Here is a 14,504-nt window from a genome sequence, read left to right as displayed (position 1 = left end):
GCAACAAAAATTATCCTGCTCAGCAACTTCAGGCTCTTCCCTGATTTTAGCTTGAAATCACTCAGTGTGTACTTATAAACACCAAATCTACTTGAGAGTTAAAATCCGCATAAGATTGTTCATGTTGAATGACTTCCTTGGCCACTACAATTACTGAAATTTTCCCTTAAGATCTGGCATTTTCTTCATAAAGCAAAACGCACCAAAACTGAAAATCTTATCCTCTGTTAACGAAAAAAAATCAATTGATTACTATTAGAGCCATCCCAAAATCTATAAGCTCTTTCCTAGCATACGAACTACCCCTCCCCAGACTTTCATGGCTCGTTTTGAAATTCATTTTGGACAAACTAACAGTTGTTCAACAGTAGCCAGACCCAACTGAAAATCTAATCAACCCTTTCTTACACTTTGCAGTCTTTCGTTGAAATTCATAAATATCATTTTGAAAACTTCTGCGAAAGAATAAACATCCATACCAACAAAGAGACTTGTGAATTTAGAATATTCCTTTCTGTACAAGGATGAGGTCATTATTTAAGTTTATTGAAACTTTTTTTGTATATCAAGATAGATACCAGTTCATGAAGTCCTTATCTTTACTAAATGTTAAGTTTGCTAGGCTTGTTAAAAGATTGAATGTGTCAGGTTTGATTAACAAAAGTTGTGCATTCTTTTTTTAAATGGCAAGAGCCAGGATGACGAACTTACCTAATGCCTTATTTTTACCCCAGGTCAGATTAAAACACGAAAATAAGAAAGATGAAGGTGGGTGGGGTTTGATCTTGAAGAAATAGAGACCTCCTCTCTTGAAGCGATGAAAGGTTATAAGAATCAGGAAAACAGAAGCAGAAAGAAAATTTCCAATCATGGAATTAGAGGGAAGGAGCTAGAGCCGATTCCCTTGAAGTAAAATAAAGAGGATGTGAACAGTAAGTGAACAGTAACCATGATGGGACCAGTAGGAAAATGACAGAGAAAGCCTTTTGGTAAAAAGGAGGGTATCACGAAATAAAGGAAGGTTGAGTAAACTCAGTCCTACAAAGGAGGGAAATTTGATGAAACTTTGCAAATAAAAACGCAATTTTCTAAGCTTGGACAAGTCAATCAAAATAGAGTTTTGATAACGGAGACGAAGGAAGAAATTGCCCGATCTAAACTTTCGCCCATTTTATAGAAAGACGATTTAACCATTTTAACCGAGAGCTTTTCAAGACGTATTTTAAGAAACCATAAGAAGCAAAAGATTGATAGAACTGAGAAACAGTTGTGGATAATCATATCAACAAAAATGTTGGAAGTAGGGGAAGATACAGGATGAGCTTTGAATCACTATCATTTCATGACGAGGAAAGGGAAGTTGAAAGACAATATCCCAGAGGAACTCCACCAGTGATAAAGAAGAAAGCATATTTCACCATTGAAACCACTTGCATGAAATAGTTCAATGAAAAACTAGAAAATAATCCGAAAGAGCAAGTCTGAAGTTTCTTAAAAAGTCGGTATGGTAAAGGAGAATTTAATGTTGGAAAAATATCGAAAGTGAAGTTAAATGATTTTCAGAAATCCCATAGAAAGGAAGAGCTAACGTCAGGCAGATAAGAAAGATGACATGTAGATCTTTCCATATGAATTTGTTGACGAATCTAATTTGGGAATCGAATTTACTTGCCAGGCTTTGGAAATATAAACCCCCTCACATCTTACACAGAATGAATATTTGAGGAACATAAGAATGGCGAGCATACTGCCAGGAAAATAAAATTACTGAGGAAAGAAGCTGTTTAATGTGAACTGAAAATTGTCACATGAAAGGAGGGAGGTTTGAAGTGGAATTGTTAACTTTATAGATATAGTACCAAATATTTCTTTTATGGATGAGATCAAGATATAATTTCATAACACAAAAGAAAGCGACCTACAAAGTACAGTAATGCAGCAATTCCTGACAAGTTAAAAGAACCATTTGCAACAGTAGAAGAGACACTAGGAATAACTTGACAGTGTTGCAGGAGGCCCCATCGACAATTAAAACAGTGGTAACAACTATGGTTACTACTATTCTGTAGGCTTAGTATAAAAGGGATTATCATTCGTTCTCAATTAAATCTCACCTGGTGATTTTGGTACCGGGGGGCGAGTAGATAATCATGCGATCTCTGAAGCAAGTACTACTATTTTGTACCCTGAAGTAAGAGCAGTTTACGTACATGCCTGCTACTGATGAACCCTGTAGAGAATGTGAACAGCAATGCGTCAGGAGGTAAGATGGTAAAAGTTGGTTTCCAAAGTAGCTAGCTCAAAAAAAAATGTTTTTTTGAAACAATCTTGTGTTTTCATGATAAACAATTTCAGTAACACTAAATTTCAATATTTTATATGATGAAGAGGTAAGAATTATGAGCCAGACTAATGCAAGTGGGGATATTGCCACTTACTCTCTCCAAAACAGTCGTCTGAAAGGTCTCTGTTTTTACAGCTGTGTGACCGACCACCTTTGAGGAGTGTCAGGTCTCTTTGAGTGAACCTTGGCAGCTGTCTCCCTGAGTAACGCGAGTGACCGACCGGCTTCTATTATCAAGTTAACTGACAGACAAATTGACTTTTGCACTACGACAAAAATTAACTCGTATACAAGAGAATCTTACCATGGTAAAGCAAAAGTGCCGCAGGAAGTTATTTGGGTAGCGGACCACAGAGAATCCATCGTGACTGTAAAATTTGTAGGTGTTGCCTGTGGTGACCGTTGTCGTTCCATCTGTAGGGAAGAGAAGAATCGGCCATGCTAATTATGCAGTTTTTATGACTTATTGATTTCATTTCAGTAAATAATAGCATAATGAGATCAATTTATATGTAATGGAAGCGTGTAGATTGCCTTTCCAAAAGGAGAAAACTATTTAAATTAATCTTAAGGTCATTTAAAAATAAATCAGGATAAATGGTAATTACAAATGAAAGAAACTCAAGTCAACAAAAAGGAAAAACGTTTTACACTTTTTCTGTGTCGAATCACCCATTCAATTTAATTTCATTCTCATACTGTGTTACGATATGTTGCTATAAATTTCTCTGTTAAGCTTATTATAGATGTTGAAGACGGATGAATCTCTCTCTCTCTCTCTCTCTCTCTCTCTCTCTCTCTCTCTCTCTCTCTCTCTCTCTCTCACACACACACACAACTCTTATGACTCGTACTTAATGTTGCGTTTATCATAGCCTTGCTAGTGGGACTCTTGTACAAAGAAGCCATGACTTCTTGAAGGTCTCGGAGTTCATCCTTCGTCAAAAGTCCATCGTCTTCCAGGTCGTCGGCCTCTTCGATGTCATCTTCCAGTCCTTCATCAAATTCAGAATCTTTTTCGATGGCAAGTATTTCCTGAATGAGGTCTTCAGGGCTCTCATAGTTCAAGTTGTCCTCAGCTGCCGCCTCCTGTAATATGGAACAGCAGTCAAGCAAAGAACGAGTGATGGCTAACTAAATGAGGTCATATATATATATATATATATATATATTATATAAATATATATATATATATATAGAGAGAGAGAGAGAGAGAGAGAGGGAGAAGAGAGAGATATATATAATAATATAGTATGAATAATATATATATATATAATATATATATATTTTATATATCATATATATATATATATATATAATATATAAGATATATAATATATATATATATCTATACGATATATAGATATAGGTATATATCTATATCTCTATATATATATATACATATATATATATAGATATATATAGATATAATATTCTATCGATATTATTAGATATATACATATAGGATATATAGCTATATCTATATATATATATATATATATATATATATATATTTTCTAACATAGACTATATATCTATAGATATATATATATCCTATATATATATATATATATATATATTTTGATATATATATATATATATACAGATATATATATATATATATATCTATATATTTATATATATATATATATATAGATATATATATATATATATATATATATATATATATACATATATATTATCTATAGATAGATAGATATGTAGACATATTCATATATATATGATATATATTTATATATATATAGAGATATATGATATATATATATATATATATATATATATATATATATATATATATATATATATATATATATATATATATATATATATATATATATATATATATATATATATATATATATATATATATATATATGATATATATATCTGTTTTTATTGATTTATGAATATTTTTTCTTTTTTGTTTTCTAATACCTAATCTCCTTTTTCTGTTATTTCAATTTTCTTCTCTCACTACTTTCACATGAACAACAAATTCTCAGTGAGGTTGAATTTCGTGTCAATGGACCATAGATATTTTCCTTATAAATAGGAGTTTATCTTCTGAATAATAATAATAATAATAATAATAATAATAATAATAATAATAATAATAATAATAATAATAATAATAATAATAATATATAAATGTACATACAATATAAATATAAATGTGTTTGTGTGTCTCTAAGCGTTTTTGTGAAGGGTAAATATATCTGGTATGCATAAGGTTCATGTTATGATATCCCGTAATAACTACAAATAGATTGGCGTTTCTGTTAAATACGCCAAGTTTCGAATGCTGTCGCTTCCATAACAAATCTGAATAAAATCCGATAATGACCTTACAAGCATTATTACCAAAGTAATGAAGCCTATTCTCCAAAGTCTAATTTGCCTATGGACGAGCATCAATTTAACCACTTCCAATTTTCAGTGTTACTGATGAATTATAAATCATGAATTATTTCCTGTTGCCATTCGACAAAATAAGATTATTGTAGGCGGTCAGCAAAATCCAGTAGTACTTTCATGTTACGTGACCTGTATCATCAAAGGTTTCAGAGGATAATTACGAGCGAAGCGAAGTCTGGAAACGGACTCTACTGGTGGCCCTAATACTATTCAAATGCTAATATCTCCAAAAGAAATGAAGATAACAAAAAAGTTCTTTCGCCGGATAAAACCTTTTATCGTTAAATTTCATCCCATATATAAGATTTAGTTTCAAGATATCATAAATTTACATTTAAATGTCGTTAACTCTTCGATGGTTTAACTTGAAGCTTCGCGAATTATCGCCTTTACGGTGCCCTATTGGTTATGCGATATATAGTGACTTTATCGTTAACATCACGAAATTTAATTTGACCTGTTCTCTTTTAGATTTGGTAATGAAGCCTTCATTAGAATAATAATGATAAAAATAAATGGTGAACCACGCTAGGCTTGAAGGCATGCTAAAGTTCAACATGACCGTCAATCCTAATTTGCATCCGGGTTGACATTGAATTAACAAATGTCATCTGCCCATGTATCCACATACAGCATGCACATTGTTTGATATTTCCCCTGAGGATTTAGTAAGAAGAGATTTTGTCTGGGCTATACCTTCACCCATCCACCTGTGGCGATCATGTCACGTAACAGAGGCATCATTCCACTCGCGGGGCCTTCGGTAGTTCCCTTTGGCTGTCATCTCAAAGATGACTTGTATGAAATTCCGGCATCCATTTTTCTTTGGGTTTTTCCTCTCAAATGAGGTAACCTGCTTCTCAGATTGAAAAAACGATCTTCAGCTTCAAAGTTTCGCCGCGTGACTAAATAATTAACCTGGCTGTGATAGCCTGCCTATCACATAGATTGGCGTTAGGGTAACATTTTTATTTATCAGTAAATGTAAATTGTGCTTATAACCTGATTGTCAATATGGCTTGTATGGAACTTGACGGACATTGTCAGACTTTCCAACGAATAAATCTCAGGTATCCGAGTATTCCAGTGTGAGAATCTCTCTTCGTTTCGCCTAACCGTTTTTCCTCTTGAACTCCCCGAAAATGAACCAGTAGACAATGAAGCAATAGTAATAATTAGCGAATGAAATGTGACTGTATGCAAAATGTCTTAATATAATAGGATAAGTTAGTGTAATGAGAGATTAAGCTAAGTAGTTGCAATCTAGACGCTCAGTAGATTAGGAGTAACTGCAGAATATAGATCCTGATGAGTAAATTACATTGGCAGTTATTAAAGCAAAATGAAGGCAGAAATATTTAGAAAGATCCTTCTCTCCAATTTTCTCTCTTGGCTATTGTATTTTCACAAGAAAAAGGGATTATATTTGTTGATTTCGAGTCCGCATCCTGTGAGCCAAATTTCTTTCGTGCTCCTTTCATTTTGGTAAACTTCAGTAGAACCATCAACAGTTTCTTAACTTCAAATAAACCTCGTTTTTTTACGATACCGAGCAAGGTTTTTCAACCGAGTCACATAATATCTCCTACGTTTTTTACAATCATTAGACTTTTAGGAATCATCATTTTTAGGTACCAGAGTTATAGTTATGTAAAGTAAACCACTTTTATATAAATTGACTACCGAATAAATCCACATTTTCGAATTATCTGGAAATTTCTAAAGATGATAATCAACGTGCAGAGTGGCATCATGTAAATTAAAAGTATCGTAAAGCATGATATCTTCAAATTTGTCTTTAAAAATTTGAATAAATTCCAGTGTTGTTAGTTAATGATTACCTGTATCTGGAGACCAGCAACAAAGACGAAAATCCAAATGGAGTAGAGAAGAACCCACGATGGTGGAAACATCGCCAAGGCGGACGAGGAAATCCTGCAGGGTTTCATGGTGGTGGGCAATGCCTTCCGAAGGACAGGTGAGGGCTGAAAGGACTTGCTCCGCTGACCTCTTCCCTCGGAATGGACGGTGATAGCAGATGGAGCGAGGCTTTTATGCGCTTCTTCTTGATCTTATGAAGCAAGAGACCCAGGCGCAGCTCAGCCTGTTTCATAAGATGAAAAAATAAATAAAATTTACCAGTGCTGATAGCCGACATGAATGCATAAATGACAAAACCCGTTATTATTTTCTCATTTTGTTCCTAACACGTCTCGCTTATTTGCTTAAAGACCCAATTAGTGAATTTCCTAAATCTGCAATAAAACCGCGCACGAACATCGTCTAGCGCTCGTTACCTTTAGTAATTATTTAGAAATACTCAAGCATCAGCAAATTATTTCTAATTTATCGGTAATTTGTCCTGCTTCCTTCAAGTCTATTTTAACTATGTTAGCGCTACACTTCACTCAAAACAATGATTGTCAAAAGAGAACCTAAAGGCGATCCTTCGTGTCGTTATGAAGTCTCTCCGTTGTTTCTTCTTTGGGGAGTTCTTACAATAAGAACCAGGTGAAATCCCACAAGCACTGACGCTGGTAGAATCTCGATCAGGCAAACTCTTTTTGAGTTCCGGAATGTAGGGGAATAATCACGAGAGATGGTGGGTGGGTGAAGGGGATAACAAACTTGGCCATCGTCAATTATTGGATGGTTTCTTGAAACTTCACTTTTTTTCTTCTTTTTTCTTTTGGTAAACCATGAAGAACATAGGTACCAGTAAATTATGCATGCAATACCCAATCTCTCAAATTATGCACACGTGCTCACACAAACACAAACATATGCATATAATATACATATATATATATATATATATATATATATATATATAATATAGTATATATAATATATATATATATATAGTATCTATATATAGATATATATATATATACTATATGATATATATATATATATATATATATACTATATATATATATATATATATATATATATATGTATATAATATATATATATATATAATATATTATATATATTATATATATAATATTTATAATATTATTATTATATTAAAATATAATTATATAAATTATATATAAATATATAATATATATATATATTATATAAATATTAATATGTTATATATATAATATATATTATTATAGATATATGAATATATATAATATATATATATATATATAATATTATATAGTTATATAAATAATAAATATATTATTATATATTATATATATATATTAATATATAAATTATATATATATATAATTATAAAACTATGCAAATAAAACACTGGTATTCGTGCTTCTAAGAAATCAATGAGGGATCCACGTAATATCCTTGTTTATCTGATAATAATATTTATTGGAATATAACAAAGCTTAAAGCTTTTCGTCCAACCTCCTGTGGACTTGATCACTAAGCAATATTATTTGCTTAGTGATCAACCCCAAAGGGTTGGAACGAAAAGCTTTAAGCTTTGTATATATTCCATATATATATCTAGATAAACAGGGGTATTACTGTGGATCCCTCTATTGATTTTTAGAAGCACGATACAGTGTAATTGCATAGTTTTATATAATATTATATATTATTATTATATATATATTATTTATATATATCTTATATATTAATAAATTATATTATATTTATATATAATATATATATTTATTTATATATATATTATATATATTCCTATATATATACCTATATATATATATATATATATCATATATAATAACTAATATATATATATATATATATCTATATATATATATATATATATATATATATATATATCTATATATATATATATATAGATATATATATTATATATCTATTATATATGTATAATTATATATATAATATAATATATATAGTTATTATATAATAATATATATATATCTATAATAATAAATATATATATATATATATATATATATATAGTATAAAACTATGCAATATAAAAACACTGTATCGTGCTTCTAAGAAATCAATAGAGGGATCCACAGTAATATCCTTGTTTATCTAGATATATATATTTATGGAAATATATACAAAGCTTAAAGCTTTCGTCCAACCTCATGTGGACTTGATCACTAAGCAAATATATTGCTTAGTGATCAAGTCCACAGGAGGTTGGACGAAAGCTTTAAGCTTTGTATATATTTCCATAAATATATTATATCTAGATAAACAAGGATATTACTGTGGATCCCTCTATTGTTATATAACATATATATATAACTATATATAGTATATATATATATATATAATAATAATATATATATAATATATATATATATATATATATATATATATATATAGAGAGAGAGAGAGAGAGAGAGAGAGAGAGAGAGAGAGAGAGAGAGAGAGAGAGAGAGTCGTGGCACGAGGGATTTGGAGCAATGAAGTTCATGATCTTTTGCCTTTAATCTTTGGCCTTTTTAGCGAAATACAAACAGTTCAAAAAAGATAACAGGGAAGACCCGGTTTTACTAACAACCATTAAATTAATTATATTTTTCACGGCTAACAATATTTTTACATCTTGTGATTAACTTTAACCATGAGAATTATAAAACACTTATTTATAAGCTAAGATTATGGGGAACTGGTTGATCTTTTATTAACCTATTTAATGAAATTTTAATATGCAGAACACAAAGGTTGGTGCCCATTAGAGGATCTGTAGTAATGTCAAATCGGGTGTTCCTCAAAGTAGTGTTCGTAGACCTTTGCTGTTTGTTACCCATACTTGCGAAAGGTCTGGAGAAGAAATTGGTTGCTTACGCCAGTTATACTCCCCTTAGAGGGGTAGTACCGTCAGTGCACCTCGCGCAGTATACTGTAGGCATTACTTAAGGTTCTTTGCAATGTCCCTTTGGTCCCTAGCTGCAGCCCCGTCCATTGCTTTTACTGTACCTCCATCCATATTCTTTCTTCCATCTTGCTATCCACCCTTTCTCAACAATTGTTTCATAGTGAAACTGCTTTGAGGTTTTCCCCCTGTTACGCCTTTCAAGCCTGTTTATTCTCAATTTCCCTTTCAGCGCTGAATGACCTCGTGGGTCCCAGTGCTTGGCCTTTAGCTTACATTCTATATTCCATTCCAATTATACTATTCTTGTAGTTGCTGTTCTTTTTCAGAGCCTTAGGTCTGTTGTTGTAGAATTCTGCACTAAGGTTTGGTACGTATTCATGATTGGAGTAGGCTTTCGGGCTTGAAGCTTAACCCTCTAAATCTCAAAGAAAGAAGGTTACTTAATCCAGAACACTTTTGCCTTTGCATCCTGACATATTTAAATGGTGCGTTTTTAATGCCAGAGACTTTTTTAAAATTTAGGTGTAACTTTTGAGATTATGCATAATGTTACTGCCTCTTTTTCACAAAATGTTGGTGTCTTACGGAAATATTTTCGAATGTTTCGTGATGAATCTATTACATCTAAGTGTTTTAACCTTATTTGTTTCTTGTTTGGAGTCTGTTCTCCAGTGCAGTCTTCTGGTGGTGGCTCTCACCTCAAACTCTCGGGCAGATCTCTTTCATAGGGCAAGTTCAGTTTGCACTCAATTCATGTTGACTTGTGGCTTAAGGCCTGTTCACACGACCGGGCCTGATCGGCGGACCTCCCCTCTAACGGGCACACTTGACGGGCAAACCGTCAAATTGCCCGATGGGTCTTGTAGCAAAATCACCATAGTACGTTAACCGTATAAATTTCTTTTACTTAGCTATTCTTTGCACCATATTCTCTTCTTTTCCTTCTTTTTCATCACACACAAAGCAATTGCCATGCTGCATAATATCTTCTTTGCGGTAGGCACCATGTTTATCGTACCGCACTGAACAAATTACTGGCATCGTCGGGCCCGTCCACCTCTCCATCGCCTCACCCGTGTGGACAACATTCACGGGAAAGCCCGCCGGAATTTGCCCGTCAACCTCGGAGCACGCCGATCAGGCCCGCTCGTGTGGACAGGCCATTAGACTTCAAGTGAGTTCATTGTCTGTTGCATAAAATTTACTACAACGACAAAGATCCTATGAACTCTACTCAGTTTGCTAGGATTATGATGGCTACAAAGATATCATTCATCCTCTGATCTCCAAATGTTAAAGTGCAGAGTAACTTCATTCCCGTTCTCTACTATAGTCAAACCGATATGTCGTGATCATCAGAATGCCTCGTATTTGAATCTAAAAGTTTAGGACTTTTTCCCTTGTACACATATGGAAAAATCTCATCGGTTTATTAGTAAATCCGGATTAAGATGGTGCGAGACCAATCCCTCCACCCACACTTTCCTGTGTTACTTTTTTTCCCTATCATAAATTATTATAAAATAATTTACATCTGGAATGTTGGTAGTTTTACATGCCCAATCGTAAACTCTCGTCACATCGGTGAAGGGCCCATTGTTTATCTATTCTCTCGCAAAGTAATTGTGAATTCGTATGCGAGTGACATTACTGAAAATATAGAGAACACGTGTCCGTTTCTTCCGCTTTTTCCATGACTGAGGAGGAAGAAGACGTCTGCGAGTACTTTCTTTACAGGGTGAGTCGAGTGACTAACAATATACATAATACAAAACACTGTTATACATACACGAAGATGAAAGACCAAACGATTTATATGGCTTTACAATGACGAGTTAATCAAGCAAGCTGGAATCTGAATCCTTTAAAGACGTGACCCCAACACCCGATAAAATCTTTCAATAAGCTCAACTTGGTTTATAGGGAGTTTGGAGGCAGTCGTATTCTGGAGTAGGTAATGCAATTCAAAGATTATAAAAGGTTATCTCTTATCAAAACTTTTCATCTGTATGCTGCAAAGGGTCAACCATACCTTGCCTTTTTTCTTTGATAGGCTCTATCGTTTCAGATGTTCAAGTATAAGAAATGTCTTTTCAAGATTCTCTGCCAGGTCTATTTATCCTTTTTAATCTTAGTCTCGAGGTTAATCCCCTGTTTATAACTTTGCCTGAGATCAGTCATTTAATGTACTTCATTTTCCTTTCTTTCTGTGTGTGTGTGTGTTTTTTTTTTAATGATAATAACAGATCTTGTAATAATACCATAATTTCAAGCCATCTGATTATTATCCATATTCCATTTTAGTAGTTATTTACATATGTATGGGTGTGTGTATACTAATAATTCTTTTTCGGTCTTTATGCGCACACACAAAGGTTACTCGAGGTAGCATTCAGAGGAAAAGAAAACAAAAACCAGGATAATTACGGAGCGAACACTCCATCTGTGTGTTTAATCCGCCTTTACCGCTGAGCTTTTTGGGTTAAGTAGGTCGGTTTCCTTAGGAGTTAAATGATCAATATGTTCTTCACTGCGAACGATATAGTCCGGGAAAATCTCTTATCATCGCCACGACATTTTGGTTTGACCATAACGTCTCCAGAATTCAGGTGTAGCTATTTGTTGTGTCCCCTCATATTCATTTATTTATTCATTTATTTACCACTTTCTTACAAATTGCCTTTCACTTTAGGCTGAAATTCCCTTGGACCCCTTTTAGGGTTATCAGCTAAAGATTTAAAGAAAGAAAATCTTGCAAAGGTCGTATACATAGATGTAAAGGGCATCACTCCATCACTAAGTACTTCCCTGTTTCTAACTCATTAAATGAAATTGAAGGAAAACAGCTCAATAACCACTATATTTCTACCTAGACAAAATTAAACACACTGGTGAGGAAAACACATAAAACACTTACATAAATTTTAAATACAAAAATTTATTATTTAACTCAAATTGTATAAGAGAAATTCACAATCTCCAGGAAATTTACAATTACTTGAAAACAGCGTAAAGTAAAATTAAATAAAAATTAATTTTTCACAAAAATCAAGAACACTAATTAATCCAATTGAAAGTCAAAAGTGTGAGTTAATAACTGAAATTTGGAAATTAATTCACAAGTTCTAAACAGCAATAAAACTTGAAAAACATTCTAAGTAAATGCAAAGTAATTCACAAGTGTTAAACTCAATTAGATATGCAATGATTAATTATTGAAAACAATTAGATATGCAATGATTAATTATTGAAAACAATTAGATATGCAATGATTAATTATTGAAAACAATTAGATATGCAATGATTAATTATTGAAAACAATTAGATATGCAATGATTAATTATTGAAAACAATTAAGTTAATCAAATTGTAAATGCAAAAAAAAAACAACAAGTGATGGATCAACTTCTAGGATCTATAGAAGGAATAGGCGTATATGTAGATGACATAGTGATTTACTCTACAACTTAGGAAGATCATTTGAAGATTCTGAAGAAAGTTTTCAAGAAACTTTGAGAAGCAGGACTAACAGTCAACCTATTGTGTAAAGTTAGAAACTATTTCTGGAAAGAACAATGAAGTCGTTGATTATTTATATTGTTGCGACTCGTAGGATTCAACACTGTGATAATCAATCTCCTAGGGGTAGGTATCTCATAGTGCTTATTGTGGAATCTGAACAAGCATTGTACAAGTGTGTAACGGCACTTTTTATGAAACAAGGTGAATTTTTTTTATATGGTGAATTTTGGAGCTAGCTGCAGCAGAAGCATACTTGGAATTAAGGTAAAGTGATATTACAATTTTTAAGTTGCAACTTAAATCAGATTTACGGTGGTTTGGTGAAACTTGAAAACATATTTACAGTGGTTTGATAAAACTATTTCATTTCTTACACATCACAAATTTTTATGTTGTGTTTATTACTTTTGAAGTTGTTGAGTTATGGTTTTTATAAATTTTAAAAATATATTTGATTGTTCATTTTTAAGTTTCCTTGTTTAATTTTTAATATAAAGGTATAACATGAAAAATTCTATTAACTTAAAATAAATTTACAAACTGAAACATACAAAATAAACAAACTTCATGTGTAACACCAGGAACTTCTATAATAATATAAAGGTCTATTGAAGATCTTGCGCGTATAATCAGGACCAGGAAAAGTACTGCACGTGATTACAATCTGACGAAGAATCATGAGTATCTAAGGATGAAATAAGATCCAAAGACCAAGAGTCTAGGGTCTAGGACCAAGAATGAAGACGACTGACCAAGGTCTAAGGTGTTCTGCAAAATATAAACATATTTACAGCTATATAACTGTTGATATAATATTATTAAGTTCTTGACTGCAGAAAATGCACAATGAAGTAAAACTTAATGCAAACCTTATTGTTTATACTCTATAAACTTTTAAACACTCACAGGTTAACATATGACATTTCCAATACACAAACAATCTTCATTAGTTATACAGTATACACATATAAACACTGGATCACTTTAACACACAACATTATATAATACACTAATACATAGAACAATTTATATAAAGGAGTCTTTTCAGTACTTACTGTTACGGGTGGCTAGGTGTCAGGTAGTGATCAGAAAACAAAAAAAAACAAGGACAACCAAATAAACAAAGAAATAACTTCTTTAGTCCATGGAGTGAAAATATATACAAGAGATGGCAGCACAGCATTCCTCGACAGAAGTGCTTTTATGTGCCTTTATCCATTTTTCTTATTGAAGTGATTTTTTTGTGCATTTATCCATTTTTCTTATTGAAGTGTGTTTACATATATTATATATATATATATGTATATGTATATATATATATATATATATATATATATATATATATATATATATATATATATATATATATATAAACACAGAAATATGTGGAAAATATAAAAA

At 32.0% G+C, this 14,504-nt stretch overlaps 1 protein-coding gene across 4 annotated transcripts in view; it reads right to left on the bottom strand.

The window, feature by feature from the left end:
- Window positions 1–14,504, bottom strand: part of LOC135219512 (uncharacterized) — a 90,464-nt gene that overhangs the window by 12,272 nt on the left and 63,688 nt on the right. The window contains exons 1-4 of one of the 4 annotated variants that reach the window (XM_064256339.1): window positions 6,622–6,819; window positions 3,199–3,433; window positions 2,649–2,758; window positions 2,115–2,230 (exon numbers count right to left, since the gene is read on the bottom strand). The exons of 2 other annotated variants lie outside the window; for them this stretch is intronic. In XM_064256339.1, coding sequence (XP_064112409.1) covers window positions 2,115–2,230; window positions 2,649–2,758; window positions 3,199–3,433; window positions 6,622–6,729 — 569 coding nt within the window. In that variant the 5' untranslated portion in view covers window positions 6,730–6,819. Of the gene's footprint in view, window positions 1–2,114; window positions 2,231–2,648; window positions 2,759–3,198; window positions 3,434–6,621; window positions 6,820–14,504 lie in introns of those variants that run through there. One more of the 4 variants, XM_064256340.1, reaches the window with a different exon arrangement.

This window comes from Macrobrachium nipponense, chromosome 1 (assembly GCF_015104395.2).
Source record: "Macrobrachium nipponense isolate FS-2020 chromosome 1, ASM1510439v2, whole genome shotgun sequence".
Taxonomy (NCBI): Eukaryota; Metazoa; Arthropoda; class Malacostraca; order Decapoda; family Palaemonidae; genus Macrobrachium; species Macrobrachium nipponense.
The sequence above is the reverse complement of the archived record's forward strand: the minus strand, read 5'-3'. Positions and strand labels throughout refer to the sequence as shown.